Source organism: Canis aureus, chromosome 35 (genome assembly GCF_053574225.1).
Source record: "Canis aureus isolate CA01 chromosome 35, VMU_Caureus_v.1.0, whole genome shotgun sequence".
NCBI classification, from domain to species: domain Eukaryota; kingdom Metazoa; phylum Chordata; class Mammalia; order Carnivora; family Canidae; genus Canis; species Canis aureus.
Window position 1 is genome coordinate 24,364,919 of NC_135645.1, and position 25,779 is coordinate 24,390,697.

The 25,779-nt window shown below is 39.8% G+C and overlaps 2 protein-coding genes across 5 annotated transcripts in view; one reads left to right on the forward strand and one right to left on the reverse strand.

The window, feature by feature from the left end:
• LNP1 (leukemia NUP98 fusion partner 1) overlaps positions 1-16,677 on the reverse strand; it is a 42,319-nt gene extending 25,642 nt beyond the window's left edge. Inside the window, exons 1-2 of one of the 3 annotated variants that reach the window (XM_077883791.1) lie at positions 15,579-15,776; positions 15,311-15,424 (exon numbers count right to left, since the gene is read on the reverse strand). The gene's annotated coding sequence lies outside the window, so the exon portion shown is untranslated. Of the gene's footprint in view, positions 1-15,310; positions 15,425-15,578; positions 15,777-16,569 lie in introns of those variants that run through there. The other 2 variants (XM_077883789.1, XM_077883790.1) reach the window with 2 other exon arrangements.
• Positions 16,072-25,779, forward strand: part of TOMM70 (translocase of outer mitochondrial membrane 70) — a 33,381-nt gene continuing 23,673 nt past the window's right edge. The window contains exon 1 of one of the 2 annotated variants that reach the window (XM_077883786.1): positions 16,072-16,317. In XM_077883786.1, the coding sequence (XP_077739912.1) occupies positions 16,252-16,317 (66 nt within the window). In that variant the 5' untranslated portion in view covers positions 16,072-16,251. Of the gene's footprint in view, positions 16,579-25,779 lie in introns of both variants that reach the window. The other variant, XM_077883787.1, reaches the window with a different exon arrangement.

The following is a 25,779-nucleotide window of genomic DNA, read 5'->3' on the forward strand; positions in this document are numbered from 1 at the left end:
AGTTCATTCTCCATAGCTCCTATTGTTATAGTAATTTATTTTCTCAGTTCATTTTTTTTCTTGCCTGTTAAAGGGAAGAATTATTCCCCTCATTACTTTTTAGCTTGTCTGAGCCACTCTCATTCCATATGTACAGGGGCACCTGGGTGGCTCAGTGGTTGAGCGTCTGTTTACCTTTGGCTCAGTGTCCTGGGATCAAGTCCCCACATCAGGCTCCCAGTAGGGAGCCTACTGTTCCCCCCTGCCTATGTCTCTGCCTCTCTGTGTCTCTCATGAATAAATAAATAAAATCTTAAAAAAAAGAAGAAGAAGAAATGCTACATACAGAAGAACTAAGCTGCTACTTTTCATATGTTTGTATGTAGTCAAAATATATCCGTGATCTCTACATAGGTTTCACTTGCCAGAAAGCAGTGCTTGAATACTTGAAACTGAGTGCTGTTACATTTAATGTCCTGATTGTCAGAATGTTCTTTTATAGGTAACATGTTAAAATACAGTCATCCATTTCCATGATTGTTATCAAATTACACTGTGAAGTTTGCTATCCTGTTGCTTGGTGTTTGACCAAGCATCCAAAAGTATGTATTACTTGGGGGTACGTCATCATCCTTTATTATTCTAAAAAGCTACGCAGCTTATGCTATGAAAACTATTTTTTAAATATACTATAGTTGATGTATAAAATATCTGACAGGGGAAAAGGTGTGCATTCAGAGGTATGCCTACAAGAATATTGGTTATATAAATATTTAGTTACTTTGGCAGTAAGCATCATCAAGTTCTGCAGGATTTGGGCTAATGGGAGGCTTCATAATAGTCAAAGTTTTTAGATGTTGGAATAGGCTTTAAGAAGACAATATATCATCTCTTCCGCAAGAGATCTTGACACATAGTATTGATTCTCATCTGCCAGAGATGGAATCTGTACAGCTTTGCCTTCAGTAGTGTTATTAACTGTATGGCCTCTCAAGGTCTTTTTGATCCCTGGGCAGCTATTATTCTAAAACACACTATTTGTTAAATTAACCGCTCTGTAAAAAAAACTTTACCGGTTTAGCTCATCAGTGTGTTATACTTTAGAAAAGGCTTCCTCCCAGTTATTAACTATAATTTCACAGAATCTAAGGGTAATGTCTCAGCACTCTTTTTTTAGTCTGAGTCTAGAAGCCTCAGAAGTGCCCTAGAAAAAAATTGAGGGAATTAAAGAATCCTGTGAGTCTCACTTCTAAGGGAGAAAACTTTTGCAATGTACAATAACAGAGTGGATCATCAAACATTTGAAGGAAACTGTGACAAAATACTTGTGACATTCAAAAAAAGAAATTGGAAAGATTAAAGTTTGAGTCCACAAACAATGGGTAGGAGTGCCTGGGTGGCTTCGTCAGTTGAATGTCAGACTTGATTTTGGCTCGGGTCATGAGCCACCCCCGCACAAGCTCCGGGCCCAGGACCAGCTCTGTGCTTGAGATTCTTTCTCTCCTTCTCCCTCTGTCCTTCTCCTCCTGCTCTCCCCATTTAAATAAACAAATAAATCTTAAAAAACAAACAAACAAACAATGGGTCATCTTCAGACTCTTATAAAAACTTTAACTCCAAAACAATCTTTTCTGAGGATCAAATGCCATATACCCTTAGTATGGTCTTTCTAGAAAGAAATATAGCAAGATGTATTAAGATTTGTTTTAAATATTCACGTTTTTTGACTCAGAAATTTCTCTTCTTAGTAGTTTAAGTATATAATCAGAGGTATATGCAGAGAATATTTGTTCATCATAACATTATTTAAAATAGCAGAAATGTGGAGCACCTGGGTGGCTCAGTCTGTTAGGTATCCCATTCTTGATTTTGGCTCAGGTCGTGAAATTGAGGTCATGGAATTGAGCCCCTTTCAGGCTGTATGTTCAGCATGGAGTCTGGAGTCTGCTCGCCCCTCTTCATCCCCCTCTGCCCTTCCTCCCACATACACACACACTCTCTCCCTCTCTCTCTCTCAAATAAATAAGTAAAATCTTTTTAAAAAATAGAAGAAATGTGGAAACATCTTAAAAGCACAATTGGAGACCATGCTAATAAATTATGACATATTCATACAACAGAATTCTATGCAATCATTAAAAATCAAGGGATTAAATGATAAAGAAACTTCTTGATTGGGCCATGGTGCCCCCAATGTTTGGTCAAACATTATTCTGGATGTTTCTGTGAGGGTGTTTTTGTATGAGATTTACATTTTTTAAAGTATAAATTGTTATTTATTGCAAATAAAATGAAACTTTTTAAAAATTTGAGTGTAGTTGACATACAATGAATGGTATATTAGCTTCAGGTGTACAACATAGTGATTCACCATCTCTATATGTTATGCTATGCTCCCCACAAGTGTAGCTACCATCTGCCACCATACAATGCTATTATAATATCATTGACTATATTCCCTATGCTGTGCCTTTTATTCCCGTGACTTGTTCATTCCAGAATGAGGAGGTTGTATCTCCCACTCCCCTTCAGCAATTTTTGCCTATAGTTTTGGCAACCATCAGTTTGGTCTCTTTTCATAGGTCTGATTCTGCTTTTTTGTTTGTTTATTCATTTGTTTTATTTTGTAGATTACACATGTAAGTGAAATCATGTGTTATTTGTCTTTTTCAGTCCGACTTATTTCACTTAGCATTATACCCTCTAGGTCCATCCATGTTGTCCCAAATGGCAAGATCTCTCGATGAGATTTATATTTCAATTGGTGGATTTTGAGCAAAGCAGATTGTCCTCCGTCATATGGGTGGGCCTCATTTAATCAAATAACCTGAATGGAAAATAGGATTGACCTATTGACCCAAGCAAAAGGGAATTCTAACAGCCTTTGGAGTTCAATTGCAATACTGCTTCCCCTGGGTCTCCAGCCTGCTGACCCACCCTGCAGATTTTGGATTTGCCAGGCTCCATAATCATGTGAGCCAATTCCTTAAAATAAATCTCCCTCTCTCTTTCTACATAGCGCGCACACACACACGCACATACACACACCCTATTGGTTTTGTTTCTCCGGAGAACAGTAATATACCGTTTATTAGTATGATCCCAATATCAACTATGAAAAGATTTATTTTAAAATGACTCTTGCATGTCATACTTAATGGTAAAAGGCTGAAAGCTTTCCCCCTGAGATCAGGAAAAGGACAAGAATGCCTATTCTCATCATTTTGATTCAACATAGTGCTAGAAGTTCTAGCCAGTGCAATAAGGGAAGAAAACGGGAAGGGGGTGAGGGAAGGCATACAGATTTTAAAGAAAGAAATATAATTGTCTCTATTTGCAGGTAATGACTATCTTTATATAAAACCCAAGGGATTTACAAAAATGCTCCTAGAACCTATAAGTGATTTTCAGCAATGTCCCAAGATACAGGCTCAATACAAAGAAAAATTAATTGCATTTCTATATATGCAATATATACTATATATACTAAAAATGAACATATGGAAATCAAAAATAAAATTACAATACCATTTATAATTGCCCCAGAGAAAATGAAATACTTAGATACAAATCTAACAAAATATGTACAGAATCTGTATGCTGAAAATGACAAAAAGCTGATGAAAGGAATCAAAGAAGTCTAAAGAAATGGAAACCCTTATCCATGAATTAGAAGACTCCATAGAGTAAAGATGTCAATTCTCCCCATACTGACCTCTAAGTTTAATGCCAATTCTTATCCAGGTGTTTATAGACATAGAAAGGCTTATTCTAAAATTTATATAAATTCATAGAACATGAAATAGTTAAAAACAATTCTGAAACTGAGATGTAAAGTGGAGAATCATGATATACAATGTTATGGTTTACTGTATAGCTACAATAATAGAGACAGTGTGGCATTGATAGACATACATATAGACCAATGGAACAAAACAGAGACTCTAGCAACAGATATAATTTTTTTTTTTTTATGATAGTCACAGAGAGAGAGAGAGAGAGAGGCAGAGACACAGGCAGAGGGAGAAGCAGGCTCCATGCACCGGGAGCCCGACGTGGGATTCGATCCTTGGTCTCCAGGATCACGCCCTGGGCCAAAGGCAGGCGCCAAACCGCTGCGCCACCCAGGGATCCCTCTAGCAACAGATATAGATATAGATATAGATATTTAAACTAAATTTTGAAAAATTACAAAAGCAAGTCAATGGAGTAAGGAAAAACCTATTCAACAAATGGTGCTGGAACAACTGGACATTCATAGTTTAAAAATTGAATCCAAAAAAAAAATCCAAAAAAAAATTGAATCCTCTGGCAGCCATCCAGCAGTGTATATGTGCTTGTATTCATCCTGTTACTTAAAAAAAAAAAAGCAAAAAATGAATCTTGACCTATGTCTCATACCTTACACAAAAATTAACTCACAATGGATCACAGACTTAAATATAAATTGTGAAGCTACAAAACTTTTAGGAAAAAAAATGGATAAAATGTTTGAGATCAAGAACTAGGCAAAGAGCAGTGCCTGGCTGGTTCATTTCGTGAAGACCGTGACTCTTGATCTCAGGATTGTGGGTTTAAGCCCCACACTGGGTGCAGGGATTACTTAAAAATAAAATCTTAAAAAATAAAAAAATAACAAGGCAAAGAGTTCTTAGATTTGACACTAGATGTATAATTCATAAAAGCTGATTAACTAGATCTCATCATATTAAGATCTTTTACTCTGTAAATGGCTCTGTTAAGAAAATGAAAAGAGAAGCTAAAGATTGGGAGAAAATATTTACATTTGCAAATGTAGCCAACATGGACTAGTATCTAGAATATATAATAGCTTTCAAAATTTGACATTAAAAGAACAAACAATTTAATTAGGAAATGAACAAAAGACATTAAAGACATTTCATTGAAAAAGATATATAGATAGAAAATAAGCATATAGAAAGGTATCGACATCATTATTCTTCAGGTCAATGAAAATTAAAACCAAAATCAGATATCACTATAAACACCAGAATAGTGTCAACACCAAATGCTGGAGCAGAAGCAGAGAAGTTAAATCATTCTTATGGTGCTGATGGGACTTAAAAATGGTACAGTCACTTTAGAAAATAGTGTTCTGGTTTATTTTTAAACTAAAAATGCAACTACTATATGATCCAGTAATTGTACTCTTACCATAGAGAAATTAAAACCTATGTTTAGGGATCCCTGGGTGGCGCAGCGGTTTAGCGCCTGCCTTTGACCCAGGGTGCGATCCTGGAGACCCTGGATTGAATCTCACGTCGGGCTCCCTGTGCATGGAGCCTGCTTCTCCCTCTGCCTGTGTCTCTGCCTCTCTCTCTCTGTGTCTATCATGAATAAATAAATAAAATCTTTAAAAAAAACTATGTTTATGAGAATACCTGCGCATGAACATACAGATTTGATATATACAACAATTTAGATTGCCCTTAGGAGAATTATGCTGAGTGAAAACGTTCAGTCTCAAAAGAACACATACTATATAGTTTTATTTATACAGCACCCATGAAATAATAGATAGATGAAGAACAGTTTAGTGATTGCCAAGGATTAAGGATTGGGAGCAGGGGTTTTTGACTATATAAGTTTAGCATGAGGGAGTTTTGTGATGAAACACTTCTGTATTTTGATTGTAGTGGTAGTTACATGAAACGTGTTAAAACTGCACAGAACTGTAACATACACATATATAACATAAATGACATATATAACATACAACACGTATGTAATATACATAACCTACACATGAATACATGTATAGCTGGTGAAATCTGAGTAAATTTTGTGGATTGTATCAATGTCAATTTCCTGGTTTTGATACTTACAGTTATACAAGTTGTCAATATTGGAAAAAGTGGTGTGAAGGATACATGGGACCTCCATGTGCATTTATTTGCAACTTCCTATGAAACTACAATTATTTCATAATAAGGGTATAAAGAAAAATGACTAATACCAAGAAAAAGAAACTTCTCTAAATGGGTAGATATAAGATCAAAAGGCTATTAAGCTAGAGGTATTCTGGGAAGATAATAATGAAGACAGCCTAAGTTTTCAACCTCTCTGAAGCCCCACATAAAAACCAATAGAGCAACTGTAGAGCAAAATATCCGTGGACAACTCTATAGCAAATATTGGGGACAAGATGTACTCCACTTCCAAGGAGACAGTGTGGGTTCAAACCACCAGCAGCTAAGACCTGGGATAGTTGCCCTGCAGGAGGGAAAAGAAGCAAGCAACAAGGCATCTGCCAGACCTGAGAACAGAAGAAACACAAAACAGCCAATGGTTTGGAAAACACAAGGGACCAATTTGAGAAGTGTTAATCTTTTATCCAGCAACATTGCTAAACTATTTGTTCTAGTAGATTATACTTTTTTAAATCTTCTGTGGAGACAACCATATTGTCTATAAATAATGGAAAGTTACTTCTTTCTTTCCAATCTCCCTTTATTTCCTTTTATGTCTTATTATTTTGGCTAACATTTTCAGTACTACGTAATGGTACTTGGAATCCCCAACTGGTTCTTGACTTCAAAGAGAAAAGCACTAACATTTCACTATTAGGTATGATCATTTATTTAGATTTCCAGATGATATTTATCAGGGTTCTATAATAAAAATGTTTTTCTAACTGTGTTGCAGGCAAACATGGCGAGATAGTAACTGGTTAAATCTTAGTAGAAGATGGTGGTAGATTTAAAGGAATTGCAACTCTTTTTCTATTTCTCCTATTGGGAGTCTGAATCACCTCCCTGTGAATCTGTGCTGACTTTAGTAACCTCCCTGGTCCACACAGAACGATGTTTTAGAAAATTATGCAGCTTCTGCCTAGGGTTCTTGGGACATTTTCTCTAGGAACCCTTAGCTGCCACATGAATCTGACTGCCCTGATTGCCATGCTGGAAAGGCCACAAGAAGGTGTTCCCCCTATATGGTCTCAAATAAGTCCAGTCTTCAAGCCATTTGTACCAAGGTGTGAGACACTGAGTGAAGCTGTCTTGAACCCTCCAGACAGTCCATCTGCCAGAAGAATAAACTGTTGACACCAAAGAAGAGTCAATCAGGCCTGGTCCAAATTCCTGAGCAATAAAATTTTAAGATGTAATAAAATACATCTTAAATAAAACACAAAGTTGCTTTAAGCAACTGCCACTTGGGATGGTTGTTAAGCAGCAATAAATAACCAGAACCTAGGCACAGAAAACCTTTTTTATGGTCTTACATTTTTTTCATAATATAAAAAAATTATGTCTTCTCTTCATTATTGGATTTGAGGCTAGTTTTCACTGGTTTGGAAAAACAACAAAAGGTGTTTGTTGGAAAGGAAAAACAACATAGGGATGTTTGGCCTGGAGGACTGCAGGTTCAGTGCTAGATCAATGCTAAGAACAAGGCGGCATAACCAAAGCTACTAGTCTAATAGGAATAAATTAGACAATGGTACCCTTTATTGGTGGAGACTCCACTGCAAGCCCATTGCTTAGTGATAGACCAGTACCTTTATGCAGTTCAGAAAAAGGAGCACCTTCCTTCAGGTAGACACAGCCTGATACCACACTGTGAGGAACAAAGTGTAGGCCAGACCTCAGCCCCGACTTGCTCCAGCATCCTCGGGCAGGGCACAATTCATGTGACTTATATGTAATATCCTTTCAAGTAGAAGCAAGGCAACATCTCTACATTTGCAAATGACACAAATTCTTGTGGGTGGTGATGAACTAAGTTGATGAGGATTGATGAGATGGATCTTACAAATCTGTGAGTGGGCAGAAAGGTGGGAAATGAGTGCATAAAATATACGTAATCTCGATCAGTCACTGCTAAAGAGGGAACAAGGTTACTGCAGATTGTTCCCCGAAGAAAAAGGCAGAGGTTTCTTCTGACAGCAAAAAGAACAGCCTCTTGATTGAATCATAAAGTGACATTCTCCCTGAGAAACAAAGAGGTACCACCCACTCAACTGATGCTATGATGGAAGTTGAATAAGGCAGAAACCATCCGGGGAAAAATTAACACCTTGAGGGCTCAGAAGAAGCATAAACTTCTATATATCATAAGTGGAGTATGAAGGATAAATCAATCAGATCCCAATGAAAGTAGCTGCAATGGTATAGGTGGTAACTGCCTCCAGCATGCTTGGCACTGGAAACCAGTAGACGGGATGATGGTGGTAAAGGAAGAAGACAGCAGACTATTACTGGTGATGGCAGCAGTGGCAGCAATTGAGTTGGTTTCTTAGCTGATACCAGTGGTTGGACAGCAATGGTGGCATCAGATCATTAATGTTGGCAACAGTAATGGAAATGAAGTAGCAGTCAGAGAATTGTTCAACAAACACTTTATCAACTCTTTATTCAGTACTGACCACATTTCAGGTATTACGTTGCACGGATAAACGGATAAATAAGTAATCAAAAAAACAATTATTGTGTGCCCAGCCATGTAATAGATGTGGGAGCACAAAAACAACTAGAACATGATTCTTACTCCTCGAGGACTTGGAACTGAGTATGGGTGGCACAATAGAACAAATAATTATGGCAATGTGGGAGTGGTGAGGAAAAGATTTATACTGTTGTATAGGTCCAATGCAGAAAGAAAAAAACATAGTCCTTTGCTCTGACATATAGCATGACAGGAGACACTCTGTTGGGCACTGTATAAGATAAAAAGATAAATATCAGACATAGCTTCTGCTTTGCGATGCTTATAGACTAATAGATGAGGTAGGACAAGTATAATTCTATAAAACAAGGTAAAAAGGGCTATGTTTTAAGAAAGTTCCAGAAAAGTATTTTAGGAGTTTAAAAGAAGGCTCATGATATAGTTGACAATATTGTTTTAAGTAAATGAAAACTCTACCTATTTCATTCTAAATGTCATCTTTTCCTTCTTTGATACCCTTCAATATATTTGCTTAAACGAGTATCTATTGAATGCTTATTGTATGCTTTGGACTGAATGTTTGTGTCTACACACACACACACACACACACACACCAAATTCTTAGGTTGAATTCCTAACTTCTAATGTGATGATGTTTGGAGATGGAGACTTTGGGAGGTAATTAGGGTTAAGTGAGGTCATGAGGGCAGGGCTCTGATCCCATGAGATTAGTGCCTTTAGAAGAAGAGGCACTCAAGAGCTGGCATGCATGAGCTCTCTCTCTAAAGAGTTAACCGAGAAAATTAGAGAGAGAGAGAGAGAGAGAGAGACATCCCATGAGGACGGAAGGAGAAGGCAGCCAAGAATAGAGCTCTCACTAGAAACCACCCTGACCAGACCTTGATCCTGGACTTCCCAGTTTCCAGAATTGTGAGACATAAATTTCTGTTGCTCGAGTCACCTAGTCTATGCTGTTTGGTTATAATAGCCCTAGGAAGCTAATACAGATTTTGGTACAGTGAATGAGGTCTCAGTCTTCCAAAAGTCATGTCCTCAAATGCAAAACACATTCATTTCATCCCAACTACCCCCTAAAGTCTTCTCATTCTAGCATCTACTCTAAAATCTAAGATCCGAAGTCTTACTTCAATATCATTGAAATCAAGTACAGGTGAGACTTAAGAGATGATTTATCCTGGGGCAAGATTCCTGTCCAGCTGTGAACCTGTGAAATGTTATTTGCTTCTAAAACACAATGATGTGGGACCCCTGGGTGGCTCAGCCGTTCAGCGCCTGCCTTTGGCCCAGGGCATGATCCTGGAGTCCCAGGGTCGAGTTCTGCATCAGGGTCCTGGCATGGAGCCTGCTTCTTCCTCTGTCTGTGTTTCTGCCTCTCTCTCTCTCTATGTCTACCATGAATAAATATATAAATAAATCTTTTAAAAAAATAAAAATAAAACACAATGATGTGACAGACATGTTATAGACATTTCCATTCCAAAAAGGAAAAATATGAAAGAAGGGGAAAGGGGTCCCAAACAAGGTTCAAAATTTAGTATGCAGATCCCACCAGATCTGAAGGCTCAGGAATAATCCTCTTTGTTCCTATACTCTGCCCTCCAGGCCCAACAGGGTGGCAGTGTCACCTCAGTAGGGAAGGGAAGCAGCCCTGTCCATGAGTTCTCTTCACGTGTAACCCTGCCCCTGAGGCACTCGGTAGGGCTATCCTGGTGGGGCCACCCTTTGAAATAGAGGAAAAACCAGTCTTGCCCCTCCCTCCCTACCTCTGAGTCTGTGGTGGGAATGGCCCGTCCCGATTTCTGAACAACTTTTGTGTCATTTTTCCCTTTTGAAAGATAAAGCCTTCTTATAGCAGTATAGGTCTATGGTCCCACATGGCCCCATGCCATAATATCCCCAAAGTCCAATAGCTTTCCTTTATTCTGCCCTTCTTTTTTCTTTTTTGGTCCTCTTTAGTTCCAGCTGGCAGTTTCTTCTGGTATCATCCTATCTCTCTGGCCTCTGCTGAGATGGCTGATGAAGCCCATGAGTCCCACTCAAGATCTATCAAATAGCCATTCAGCCACACCATTAATTTCTCTTAAGAATAAGTTTTCTCATTCTTTGCACTATGGATAAGCTAAGAATTTTCCAATCTCCAAGTTTTAATTCCTTTTTACTTAACAGTTCCTTCTTCATCTGTTTCCTCTTCCATTTTACTATAAGCAATAGGGTGAACCTAAACCCCAACTTCAATACTTTGCTTAGAAATCTCTTCTACTTAAAAAAAAAAAAAAAGAAAGAAAGAAAGAAAAAGAAATCTCTTCTACTAAATATCCAGTTTCATCACTCATAAGTTCTTCCTTTTAAAAGACACAAGGACACAATTCAGCCCAGTTCTTTGGCACTTTACAAGAAAAATCACTTTCCTCCAGTTTCTAATAGCCTGTTCCTCATTTCCTCTGAGACCTCACTAAAATAGCCTTTAACATCCATATTTTTACCAACATTCTGTTCGTAATTATGTATTTGTGGAAGAAAATGGAAACTTCATCTCCATCTCTTATGTTTTCTTTCTGAGCCCTCAACAGAATTGTCTTTATGTTCTATGTCTACCAACAGTTGTTTCACAGAAATCTCAGCTTTTTCTAGCACATAACTCAAAACTCTTTCAGCCTATACCCATCACAACTCCAAAGCCACTTCCACATTTTTAGGCATTTCTTATAGCAGCACTCCACTTGTGGTACCCAAATCTATATTACTTAGCATGCCCCAGAAACTATTGGAACCGTGAGTTCTGACTAGAACCAGAAACTAGGATATACATATTTATAAGATTTACTATAAGGAATGAACTCATACAATTAGTCCACACTGAGAAGTCCCAAGATCTGCAGGTGAGAGAGACTCAAGAGAGATGATGGTACAAATTCTAGTCTGAAAGCTGGCAAGCTCAAGAACCAAGAGCCAGTGCTTCAATTACAAAGGCAAGAAAAAAAATCAACGTCCCAGTTCAAGGTTGTCAAGCAGTGGAACCTCCCCCTTACTGAGGGAAAGTCAGCCTTTTTATTCTTTTTAAACCTTAAACTGATTAGGGCTACTCACATTAGGAAGAGCAATCTGCTTTACTCAGTCTATTGTTTCAGATGTTAATCTCATCCAAAAACAGCCTCACAGACACACCCAGAATAACGTGTGACCAAATATCTGGGCACCTCATTGCTGAGTCAACACATAAAATTAAACCATTACACTGACTATCTTCGGGGCTCTGGAGTACAGGACAAACAAAGTTCCTGTCTTCATAGAGTTATGTACTGTGACAGGTCACATAAATCATTTTGAACACTGTTAAGAACTATGAATGTGGACCAAGGAAATAGAAGTAGTGTTTGGGAGGAGGTGGAGATGGACAGACATTTAACCTCACAGGAAGTAGAGAAGGTCTAAAAGTTTTTGAGCTCAAGAATGAAATTGGGAGTTGTACTTTGGAAAGAGTAATCTATTATCTAAGTGCAGAGTGACACATAGAAGAGAGGTACTAGAAGCTAGGAATCTAATACAGCATTCAGAAAAAATAAAGAAATAGAGAAAAGAGGAAAAGGGGAAGCAACAACTATTTATTCAGCATCTGTTATGTGTCAGACATACTTTTAAGTATTCTCATGTATTTGAATGGGGGATGGCAGGGGACATGAAAAGGAAGAAAAATATTTATAAGATATTACAAAAGAATCAAATAGACTTCACAGCAGATTTTGTGTTTACATATGTATATGTTGGTACATTCGCTTGTGCTCAGTTAGTAGGGTTGGAAAAGAGGAAGAACCAAAAAGCCTAGGCTTTCAAATTGGGTAACCAGTAAGGTCACCATGGTATTGTGGGGGGGGGGGGGGGGGGAAGGATTTTACAAAGGGAAGAGGTGAGGAGGGAAGATGATGAGTTATATTTTTTTTTAAATGAAGCATCCAGGTAAAGATGCTCAAGAAATAGAAGGAAATTACAGGGCTAGAGGTAAACGGCTAAGTCGTACCAGGAGATATTCAGATATTGATGATCTTTGGAGAAATGGTACCTGAAGCAATGAGATATACTTTGGTTACTAATTAATGGAGAGATTGCACACAAAGAAGAGGACAAATTCTTATGGATTCCTATACTTAGGAAGATCTGGAGCTGTACTGTCCAAAGTGGTAACCATAGCCACAGGAAGCTATCTAAATTGATTTAAATGAAAACAAAAAGTTTAGTCACACTAGCTATATTCTCCAAGTGCTCATTAGCCACAGGTTGCTATTGGATATCAATAGATACCAATCACATTGGATGTCACAGATATATAAAACACTTCCAACATCACAGAAAGTTCTTTCTTAAAAAATATTTTATTTATTTATTCATGAGAGACACAGAGAGACAGAGAGGCAGAGACAAGCCAGAGGGAGAAGCAGGATCCCTGAGGGGACCCTCATGTGGGACTCAATCCCAGGACCCCATGATCACGACCTGAGCCAAAGGCAGAGATGCTCAACTGCTGAGCCACCAAGGTGTCCCCACAGAAGGTTCTGTTGGACAGCATTTATCTAGAAATTGGTCAGAGATTAGAAGAATCAGGAGAATTTAGTCTCCTGAAAGCCGGGGAAAACAATGTTTCAAGAAGGGAATGACCAATGGCATCAAATGTTTCAGTAAAAGCATATGAAGGCCACAACCAAACAATGAATTAAGTGACCTTTAAAGTAGTTTCAGACTAGTAATACAGTTAGAAAGCAGATTACAATACAATAGATTTTAGATGAAATAGATGATAAATAAGCAGAGATAATAGGCTTAAACAATTCTTTCCAGTAATTTTTCAGTGAAGTAAAACAGAATGGAAATCTAAGGAAAAGTTAAAAGAGAATCCAACTGTGAATGTATGGGCTTAATGTAAGTAAGTATGTGGACTCACTGTAAGGCTTGAACACCAATCAAGCAGCTATCTCCCAACTCCACCAATAAGGAAGTCTTTCATGTAGCAATGACAATTGAGGGGATAGAATCATATGATTTTAAAGCTAAGAGGAGACTTAGGAATCATCTAATCCACTGGTCACATTGGTGCCCAGTCACACACACAGCTCATTAGTATTAAAATATAGACTAAGAACTCAGGTCTCTTGCATCCCAGTCCATTAGATGTTCAACCTCATTTCAACTGACTCTCAAGATAGATCAGAGAAGAGGTGAAGAAATCTTCTATTGAATTCCATTAATCTAGCAAGAAAAAGAAAATGTCTACATTAACATATACATAACTTTAATTTTTTTAGAGACAATTTTACTTCTCTCCTTCAAAATGTAGATAAACAGAAAACTAAGCAGTGAATGTTTGCTATTTTGTAACGAACAATATACTAAAAAGAAATTAAATATTATCTAATCATATCTCTCATGTATAGGTGTGAGAGGTGTGTTTTCACTATTTGACAGGTCAGAAATGTATGCATCAGGTCAGTAAATCATTGAACTAATGACATTCTTACTCAATTCTACACTATAATCAATTAGGAAATAATGGAGAAAATGGGAGAAAAGAGATGAGGAGGCTAGGGAATGAAAATGATATGTTAAATCACAAAAGTAACAAGAACAAATTGATTTACTGATCTTAAAAATAAAACCAACAAGGGGTGCCTGGGTAGCTCAGTCCATCAAGCATCTGCCTTTGGCTCAGGTCATGATCTCTCCATCTGAGATCAAGTCCCCACATTAGGCTCCCTGCTCAGAGGGGCGTCTGCTTCTTTTTCTCCCTCTATTGCTCCCCCACCTCATGCTCTCTCTGATAAATACAATCTTTTAAAAAAAAAATCAACAAAAGCAGCCCTTTAGATAAATATTAATTAAAGTGTTTCAAGAAACTCTAACATTGATCACCTTTTGAGAGGGGAACTGGGTGGCTAGGGGCAGGATGACTTCTCACAGTAAACTCTTTGCAACTCTTTGCAACCATAACAATGTTACATATTCTGATAACAGTAACAAAGAAAAAAAATAAAACAACTTCAAACGACTGAGTTCCTACCAACAGTAACTACCAGCATTCTACATTCCCCTGACTCTACAGAAGAAATGGAAATATCAGTAAAGAAAAACCCTACCTCTATTCTGAAATGTCAAGGGAGAATTACATTAAGAGACAGAAGATTTTCCTTTGGGGGCTGGGAATCAGGAAGGAAGAATAGATGATTACCTGCAACAATCACTGTTTGATCAACTCAATTCTGTTGCTATTATTTTTAGCTCATCTTTATAGTGTGTTGCTGAGGAACCCTATTATCTGGAAGCAATTTTCTAATAGGAGCCTACATGAGGCAGAAGAGCAATGGTCCTAAAACCTTCAAATTAGGCCATTCTAATTTAATCCGTCTATTTTGGTGCCACTTAATATATTATCTTTCAATCTTTATGCAGCTCTATTGTGATGTTGAAAATCCTGTTATGCCCCAAAAGCAAAATGATCCTTTGTAAAATGTTAATATAAGGGGCTGCAGACCAGTACGCTTGCAATAGGGAGCCACAGCTGCGGATTCATTCTCTACTAATACTTTTCTTATTGACAATACTATGAATTCCGAACAATCCCTTGCAAGGTAAATTCTTGTATTTTAAGATGTCTGGTGCAGGGGATGGGGAAAGGATTGCACGAAGCTATTCGAGATATGGAAGCTAGGAACTGAAATTTCGGTTTAGGGGTGAGGCAAGGCGGCTGAGACAGCGCAAAACTCGCAAAGCAGGGGGCGGGTCGAGCACCGCGGGGGGCGCGGGAGCTCCAGAGACCGCGACGTGGGCTGAGACGGCAGGAGAAATCCATCACGGGGCACAAATTCGTGTAAGAAGGCTGCAGGCACGTAGGCACTCCGGGTCCTCGCATTCCTACCCGCTCCGTTCAAGAACTTCATTAGCAGCACGCAGACGTCATCGCTTTCGTAACCGGTGCAGACGGCGAACCGCAGGGACTCCGCTCAGGCCGTTTCGGCGGAACAATCTGGATCTGCCCGATGGCACCCAGTCTGATTTCTGCTACCTGCGGTTGCCCCCCCACCCCAGCCCCACCCCCACATATCGAATTCCTCCAAACTAAAACCTGGCCACCGCAGAGAGAAGGGAATCAGGCTGTCTCTGGCTTTGGTTCTCCCCTCACACACCTCTAACCGTCCTTCCACCCCGTAGGCTGCCCCGGTTTGCAGACGGACGACCAAACTACTGGCCCCGAGGCTCTAAGAAGCGCCTACGTGGCGGTAACGGGAAAACCAAGCCCAAATTCCACCAATAAACGGGGCGGCTCGGGCTAAGCCCCGCCCACCGCTCCTGCCAGCCAATAGCACCCGGAGCTCCTCCGCCTCTCCCGCCCATTCCCAGGGCGGCCGCCGCGCCCCCCGCGCTCGCCTGCGCAGGGCACGCGCCCCTCCTCCGCTCCCCGAGATAAGAAGGCCGCTGAGGGCGGAGGGAGTGACACCCGCTACCACGGGCGGCCCGAAACCCCAGGAGCGAGTGTCCCGCACAGCACCGGAGCGAAGTACAGAGGGCCGCTCCGACGCCCCGGGCCCGCCCCGTCCCCTGACCCGGAAGTAATCCCCCTCCTCCCCACCCCCGCCCCTCCCCGCCCACAGTTGAAAAGGGAGGAAAAGGACGGCCGGGTCTGGCCCGGCATGCCCTGGGCTTCCGGTGACCTCTGGCCCTTTTCTGTCGTCCGCTCCCGCTGCCTGGCGTGCTCGCTCGCTCGCCGCCTGCCTTCCCCCCTCCGGTCCTCCTTCGCACGCTGCCTGGTGGCCGAGGCGCCCGCGAGCAGCGGGGAGGCGGTGGCGGAGGACACCCGTCATGGCCGCCTCTAAGCCTGTGGAGGCGGCGGTGGTCGCCGCGGCTGCGCCCAGCTCCGGGAGCGCGGTGGGTGGCGGCGGCGCGACCGCGGGCGCGGGTGCCGGGGGCCTGCCGCGATGGCAGCTGGCGCTGGCGGTCGGGGCGCCCCTGCTGCTGGGCGCAGGTGCCATGTACCTGTGGAGCCGGCAGAGGCGGCGGCGGGAGGCCGGGGGCCGCGGCGACGCCGGCGGCTTGAAGCGCAACAGCGAACGGAAGACCCCGGAGGGCAGGGCCAGCCCGGCCCCGGGCAGCGGACATCCCGAGGGCCCCGGCGCTCACCTGGAAATGGTGAGCGGCAGCCGCGGGCTTCGGCGGGGTCCTCGGCGGGCGACCTCGGCGGGCGACCTCGGCGGGCGCGGGCGACCCTGCGGGCCCGCGGGCGAGGGGCTTCCCGTGCGACGCAGCCGCCGGGCCGCGCGGGGGCTCGGGGGAGCCGGGGGGCGGGAGGTGGCGGCCGCCTTGGGCACGTGCGGGGAAATACTTGGTGTTTTCTGTTTTTTTTTTTTTTTTTTCTCAGTGACACAGCATTTATCTCTGGCGTTTGGGGTACGGGGGACATTTGCACATGCGAAGGTTTTGTTTAACTAGTGAGTCAGGAGCCAAGTTGTGGTTGATCAGGACTTGCCGTGCTGATTTCCAAGGCCTGGAGCCTAACCTTTTAAGGAGCAGCCACCCCCGCTTACCTGGAGTCTTTCGGGGTAGGGGACAGGTAAATACAGTGACTGTTGGTCTGCGGACTGAAACGGTTCGGTGTTGAGGAGCATTCGCTTTTTTTTTTTTTTTTTCTTTTTTATCTGCGGGAGTGAATTCTCGAACTCGTTTGGGGTAGAAGTATGAATTCGTGTTTTCTGTTTTTTGTTTTTGTTTTTGTTTTTCTAATTTAACCTGAGAATTTATGTGCTCACGCCTGATAAGGGTTCTTTGATCTTAGGCCAAGCCCCAAGAGTGTCTGGGGAACCGCTTTGTACGGTTTTGTGGAACCGACTGTGAAATCCTTTTGGTATCTGACAGCGGTGGGGACTCGGCCTGGCTGCGCCCGACAACCCCGGGGCGGGGTGCGGTGCAGGGTCCTATCTGCCTCTCGGATTGTACGGCGCTGGTGTACGGTAAATCAGAGCTCAGAGAAACCTTTGGCCAGATAACTCCCAGTCCTATACCTTTGCAGGTCATTTCCACGTTGTATCCTTCAGATTAAAGACGTGATTTTACTGAGTAGTCAGATTAGCTTTAAAGGAAGTTTTGACGTAGAAGTGAATTGCCGTAATGTGACGGCCGCTCTGTGTCCGGCGTTATGCCAGGCTAGGAGAGAGCCGGGTAGTGTTTGTGAGGGGAGGGCAAAACCTTGCTCCCCCCCGCCCCCCCCCCCCCCCCCCTTGAGTGTAGAACAGACGCAGTGTGGTGTGCTGGAAGAGCCCAGGGACTGTGAGCACCAGGAGGTGGGCGCTTTGTGGGGGCTCTCCTGCTTAGTTTCCTTGGGAAAGTCACTTTGTCTCTCTGGTCTTGGGGTCATCCCCATGCTCTAAGAGCTTTACAGTAATTTAGGTCTTTTATGTGTTTTCCAGCCTTTGAATTTGGTGTTTCTGAATGCTGCTAATGAGAGTGGTAAACGGGGATTCTTTGAATTCTCCCTTTTGTCATTTTCCTATGTCTGAAATTCTGTGGTGATTTCCTATTTCATCGATTACTTTAATTTTAATCCCAGGAGGATAGTCAATGAATGAGAAATCTATGAAAGCCTTTAGTTCTATAATCACTAGAAATAAAAAGAATTTTTATATATGAAACTGACTTTTGTTTTCCTGCAGTTTCAGATACTACCCCATCTCACCCATTTGGTATTTGAATTGAGTATATCATTGGTATAGAATTTAGCAGACTGTCTTTCAGATTTTAGATTTTTCTTAAATCCCATTTTTAGTTTTTCAGCATTGCCTGGGTCAAAAGTGATGTAATTTTTAAATTTAGGGGTGTTTTGTATTATCAGAACAATTTTAAGTTGTTGCTGTTAAAAATTAGATTTTAAAATTGACTTGTGTAACTTGAACTGCTTTAAAATGATTTATTGTTTTTGGCCCAAAATAAAACTGCGCAAAAACTTACACATAGGGTTGTTCACCTTAAGGAATTTGTGAGCCTATATTCTTGCTTCAGTAAAGCAACAGTAAGAGTGTATTTGCCATTTCTCTCAATGAAATTTATGTTTTAACTGATGGTCAGTAAATACTGAAAGACTATTTTTTGTCTTCTTTATACTCTGGTCCTTAAAGTTATCATTAGATATACCATCAGATATCTGTACCATCTGTATATAACTGATCACCAGTTATAATTTATTATCTGAGGTTGGAGAAATTGCTTCATACTTGAATAGCACCTTTCAATTGGCAACCTTAGTAATAAGGAAATCATTTATTTCAACTGATGGAAAAACCAGCAGAACCCTGATGCCCTAGCTGTTCTTTGTCCACCTGAGCAATAGCTGTAATTTTTAAGGGATGAAGGAATGGACAAACAATTGTTCAGGGTTCAGTGAATAAAATTCAGTGGTTTTTGTCTCTTGGCCTACATTTGCCTCATATAAAATGAACCAATAAAATTATCTGGCTTGAGATTTTCGTGTGAAATGTAGACTGTATCCACTTATCTTTTTTCCTGGAATAAACACTGGAAAGCAAAAGCAGAAATTCATATTTCTGTTTAATTAACGGGAAAGGCATCTGATTGCAGTTGATAGCATCTGAGATTGAGGTACTTAAGTATTAAATCATGTTCCATTTTGAGCCATTGAAAAACCCACAATGATGTGCCGTTTTGTTTCAGTAATTAAAAAAAAAAAAAAAAAGCTTGAAGAATTACAGATCTCCGAAGTTGGAAAGATTCTCCATAGGGCTTCTCGGCCTCTGGGCCTGAGTTATCATCACAAGGGACCACCTCACCCACATACACACCAAGTAATGGTATTCTGGCCGCACGGGTTGAGGTCTTAGGCATTTCTTTTTTCAAACTAGGGATTTTTTGAAATGCGCATTTAGTTAAAACTTCATTGACTGTATAATAGCTTTTTATCCCGTTTTTTTTTTTTTTTTTTTTTTATCCCGTTTTTTTAATCTGATGATAAAAAATAGTTATTCTGGTATTCAGGTTTTTTTTTTTTTTTTTTTTTTTTTTATGATAGTCACACAGAGAGAGGCAGAGACACAGGCAGAGGGAGAAGCAGGCTCCACGCACCGGGAGCCCGACGTGGGATTCGATCCCTGGTCTCCAGGATCGCGCCCTGGGCCAAAGGCAGGCGCCAAACCGCTGCGCCACCCAGGGATCCCCCTCAGGTTTTTTTAATGTTACACAGGAATCATCCCATATGAAATGGTTAGGAATCATTAATCCAAGCACCCTAGAATGGGAAGGGAGAGACGTACCTAAACATTTTAATTAGGGGTAACCTGCTGTTTTCAGTCAGCTTTGAAATGAAGTAATTCTCTCCTCAAATGAGTTTCTAGTCATTTTTTAAAAATCAAGGTCACCAGTGACATTCCTATGTAACTAAATCTAATGAACACCTTTCAGTCTTTATCTCATTTGATCCCTGGAAATACTTCACATGGTCTCTTAATTTCATAACTTTTCCTGTGGCTTCTGATTACTGTATTCTGATTTTCTCTGCTTTTTAAGAATTTCGTGATCCCGCCTTTGCTGGTTGTTCAGTCTCCTTTCCAAGCTCTTTTCTCTGCCTCTCCCTTTTGGTGATCTTCATGGTTCTGTCCTAAGCATTCTTTCCTTTCATACCTTCATTGGATGTTTGCTTTTTCTACGGGACCTTTATTTATCTCCTATACTGATAGCTCCCTAATTTCTTGTCTGTAGCCTCGACCTCTTAAGAGGTGCACATTTAAGGGGAATTTTCACTTCATTGCTTCACAGATGTATCACATCTGGGCTCCTGTTTTTGTTTTTTGTTTTTTTTCCCCTGATAATAGTCCTATCAGTGTGCTTCATCTAACTAGTTTCCCAAACCAGAGACTTGGATATCATTTTTTCTGCTCCTTGCATGTTTCCACATCCAGTTCAGAAAACATCCAGCAAATTCTTAGGTCTCACTACTACCTTCCCACTGTCATTATTTCTCAACTAAATAACTGCTCCCCTCATTGTCTTCCTCTTATCTATTTTGTCACTACCAGAATAAATCCTGACTACCCCATGCTTAAAATCATTAAGTGGTGCTCTGTTTGCTGCCCACAAGATAAAGTTCAAACTCATGGTCATTTAAGACCCTCCATGATCTTGATACTGCTTACCTCTTCAACTTTATCTCTTGACATTTTTGCATGTTTTTTGCCTTTGGATATTTTGTGAACACTGTCCAATACTCCTACCTTCTCATTCAAATCACAACATGTAGGTCGTGTAACCTTTTCTGGAACTCTTACATGGGCATATCACTATGTGATTACATACATTTTGGTTCCAGAGCAATCCCTATAAGTACCGTTTTGATTTTTTTTTTTAACTTTGTATTCCACTAAATTTACTGGTACTATACTTTAATATGTTGCTTTGGTCTTAAAATGTTACTTGTTTTCCAGAGTAGATATGCCTCTGCAAAAGGTGTGGGGCAGATTCCTAGGTTTTGCTTCTTGCCTGACAAGTTCTAGCACAGTGTGCACACTTTTCTCATTGTTTCCTTTTACATTTATTACTTGAGTTACTTGTTTTTAATTCTTATGTCTTACCCAAGTTCTGGATGTGTGTGTGTATGTATATGCAGTTGTTACTTTGGGTCTAATAATTTTCTGGTTATAACACAATTTACTAATCACCTAATGTATATTTTCCTGATGTGATTTGGAGTTTCAGTTTTTTAAATTAGTGGTAATCCTTTAGGGGAATTACCAGTCTACTTGTTTGTTTCTTGCACTGCCCCTAGTATTCCTTCAGGATAAAGACTATCCTGTTGGTTGTTGTATGGTGGAGTTATATCAAATGTAACTAAAATGAATTCAGTTATAATTGCTTGGCGTAAAGAAAGAAAAAGATTTAATTGTGCTGACAAGTCTCTTTGTCTTTTCATATAAAGACCTTTTGCCCTAGAATCAATAGTGAGCAAGATATGATATCTTAATCTGTTCTCTTTTAGTTCCAGAATGTGAATGTGGGTGTGATTCTAATGATATTCTTTATAAAACATGGATGATAATCCAAGCAGTACAAAAGTAAAGTTTAGGCAACCTGGAGTCAGATTGCTTGAATTTGAATCCTGCCTTAGGCAGATTAGTCTCTCTGGCCTTCAGTTGCTTTATCTGTAAAATGAGGATAGTAATAGCATCTACCACCTCTCCAGTGGGAGACTCTGTTAAAAATTCTTCAAAAGTAATTTTGACAGTTGATTTTTTTGCTTAATGCATTAACTTCAAGATTTGCTATAAGATTTGGCGCCAAATATTTATGAATTCATTTTTTTAAAGATTTTTATTTATTTAGTCATGAGACACACAGAGAGAGAGGGAGGGAGAGAGACAGGCAGAGAGAGAAGCGGGCTCTTCGCAGGGAGTCCTGTGTGGGATTCGATCCCAGATTCTGGGATCACGCCCTGCACTGAAGGCAGACGCTCAACCGCTGAGCCATCCAGGTGTCCCTGTTGAATTCATTTAGCAGAACCTCATTAAGTCATGGAGTTGACTCTACTGGACGGTTATTCTGAAGAGATGAAACTAAGTGCGGATGGGGGAAAAAGACTAAGTTTTCTAGTAGGCCATTTTAAATCATGCTTTATGTGACCTAGGCAGATGTAAGTATCTTTTTCATAATTCATCTGTATTCTGACTGGTATTCAGTTTGAATTTATGCCCATGTATGGAAATTGAGTATGTGTCTGAAGTAGAGTAACAGAATTTTGCAGTCTTGTATGTAGGTAATGGTAGTGGGAAATTATTGGAGGGTTTTGAGCAGGGAATGACATGATACAATTTACTTTTTAAAAAGAATTTTCAAAGCGATTAGAAAATTTGTTGTAAGAAATGCAGAGATGCATTTTCACAGGTTTTTATTGTAAACTATTATGGAATGTTCAGAACCTGAAAAGACTACCCAAACCAAAAGTGATTTCCACTAAGATAAATGGCTTTATAGACTTTTAAGTCTCCTGGTAGCTTTTAGATATGCAAATAGACCGTATGAAAGATACAGCATTTTGAGATGTTCCCATTACGTTTTAGACTTGTATGTCATCATTTTTCATTTATAAAATATGCTTTCAAAATTGTCTTTTGGACCTATGCTCTAACTTCAATTTTAATTCTGAAAGTTATTATAACTTGAGAATGTAGACTGGTGGTGAGTTACTGAAAAGTAGTACAAAGGATTCCTATAGGATGGAATTAAAATCCCTCATAAAGAATTGTTAGTCATGTGTTTTCTAATATAAACTTTGTGTCCAGTGCATATACTTTAATTTCTTCCTGGTTTTGACCTCAAAGCTTATGAAAATGGGATCTAGTTCCTGACACAAGAGAAGGCTAGGCTTGTGTTAACCAGCTTTTTGTCCTAAATTTCATCAATGGGACAAAATAATTAGTTTTTCTGTACTATGCCTGTTATAATGCTGTTATTTCTCTGCATTTTTATTAATGAAGAGAAATAGTTGGACAGAAAGTATTGGGGCAGGCAGTGAGCTTAGGGTGATAGAGATGTTAACCAAAATCGTGCTCCCTGAAAATGTAGCTAAGTTGTTTTCTGGAGTGGCAGTGGAGGAAAATCTGCAGCTTGGTGGTTTGCCTATTGTAATATGATCCTTTTCCACAGAGTGTCATTCAGACCTGTGTGGCTTGTTTGTTTGTTTTTGCAATAAGGCAATTAAGCAGATTCTGATTTTGGCCTTAGGAGTTAAAGGAAAATTTTTTTTTAAGATTTTACTTCTAAGTAATCTCTACACTCAGGTTGGGGCCCAAACTCACAACCCTGAGATCAAGAGGCACATGCTCTAATGATTGAGCCAGCCAGAAATTAATTTAATTAAAAAGTAAAGAATGTTTAATAATTTTAAAAGGAGCTATTGTAAAACTTTACTAAGTGGAGGAAAATAGCTAATTAAAAGGTTCACTTGATTGTTTTTAAGTTGATATAGACCTTGCTGAATAAAAGTAAGAAGTGTCTATCCTAAGTAGAAGAAGGAAGCCTTGTGTACTCATTTCTCTGTTCTTTTAACTTGTCAGGCCTTGCTATGACTGCTTTCTCTAGTATTCTATCTGATATTAGCCTTAACTTCTAGTAAACAGGAAAGAGTTGACTGCCTATTTCTGTTAATGAAATAAGGTTATTACTCTGTCCAGAAAATGTTTTTTATGTAATCTGAAAATCTTTATTAAAAATACTAAGTAAATCTTTAGTAGGTTTGTAACCAGATAGACTTCTCACATGCTTTTAATTTTATTATTTTCTACATAAAGTCCTTAGTGTTTAAGGATGTGTATTAGCCATGTTCTAAATGACTTAGAAACATTGTAAACTTTTTGCCAGAAATTGGAAGAATGTTTTTCTTGGTGGTTAATGTCAAAAGTAACTGAATTTCATTATTTTGAAGTTCTATTAGGCACATAAAGATTTGTGATTATGATGTGTTCTTGGCATACTGTGCTTTTTATCAATAAAACCGTTCTTCTGTGTTCCATCTGAGGCTTTTTAATGGTTATTTATCTGATACTGCCTCCTTTTTCGTAGTATTTGTCTTCTGTAACTTTACTTTTTTCTTTTTTTTTTTTTTTTTTTTTTACCTATCACTTTGTTTTAGGTCACTCCTACTAGGCAGCATAGTTTTTTAATATGGAGAGTTAACCTTTTTACATTTATTGTTATTATTAATAAGTTTAAGGTTCCTGCTATATGTAAACTGCTTTTTTGTTTCTTTATCTTCCCCTTTCTACTTGTTATTTATTGTATTGATCATTTGCTCCACTTTGGAGTTTATTTTTGTGGTAAGAGAGTTGCACCACCTCTATTTCTGTTCTTGTGTTCAACCTTAAAAGCTAGTTTGGCTAGGTATAAGATTCTAAACTCAAGATAATCTATCTTCAGAACTTTAAAGTTATTACTTCACTGTGTTTTAGTGCCTCATGTTGGTGACATTCTAAGACCAGTCTGGTTCTTCTTCCTTTGTGGATAGTCTGTTTTTTGCTACCTAAAAACTTTCAGGATTTTTGTTGGGAGATTTAACTGTGATGTATCTGAAAATGTGTCATTTTAGCTCAAGGAATTTTCCTAGTACTTCCTTAAACATACCTTTCTGTGCCTTTCTTTCTAAACTTCAAATAGATGTTGGAACATCTGGATTTATAGTCCATGTCATTTAATTTTTCCTGCAAACTTTTCACCTCCCTAGCCTCTGTTTTCACTGCAGTCTGGCAGATTTCCTTGACTCCACCTTCTACTTGTTAATTTGCTCTTCAGTTATGCCCATTCTAACATGCAGTCCTAGGCTATCTACTGAGTTGACTGTAATAATCCCTTTTAATTTTCAAGATGTCTAATTGGTGCTCTGTTAAAACTCTTTTTTTTTTTCCTTTCTTTTGCTTTTAAGAGGGAGAAAGAGGGGTGGGAAGGGGAAGAGGGAGATGGAGAAAGAGAATCTTAGACACACTACACACCCAACACAACACGGGGCTCAATCTCACTAACCTGAGATCATGACCTGAGCCAGAATCAGGAGTCAGATACTCCAATCTGACTTCTGCTTCTCTTGGTGGAGTGGGAGGACTGTTGAGGTTGCTTCAAATGCAGTTTTCCAGCAATCATCTTGATAGTTGCCCTCCTATAAGTCTACAGCCATGTAAGAGATTCCTGGTTTCTATTGCAGATGTTTTGTGCTAAGGATTTTCACTGTCAAAAGTTTTGGAAAGATGACTAAGGCTTTTGACAAATGAAAGATTTTATATTCATCTTTTATTTGTGGTTTGGTTCTTTTCATCTTCCTACATGCTAGTTTTAAAATATGTTTCTTATTGATACTAGCTGGCTTAAACTGGCTGTTTAATATTCTGAACAGAGGTGGTACCTGGCTGGCTCATTGAGTAGAGCATGCCCATACTCTTGATATCCAGGGTTGGGAGTTCAAGCTCCATGTTGGGTGTGGAGCCTACTTTTAAAAAATGTTATTAATATGTCTGGACTTACATGAATGGGGTTTCCAACAAGTCTTTTGCATACTATACTTCTAAAAAATAACTATATTTGTACTAAGATGGGTTGGGGGGGTGCCTGGGTGGCTCAGCAGTTGAACATCTGCCTTCTGCTCAGAGCGTGATCCCAGGATCTGGGATCGAGTCCCACATCAGGCTCCCTGCATGGAGCCTGCTTCTCCCTCTGACTGTGTCTGCCTCTCTCTCTCTCTCTCTCTCTCTCTCTCTTTGTCTCTCATGAGTAAATAAAATCTTAAAAATAAAATGAGAGGGGGGCAGCAAAGAAAAATAAAGCAAGAGTAAGGGGAAAAAAGAGCAGATG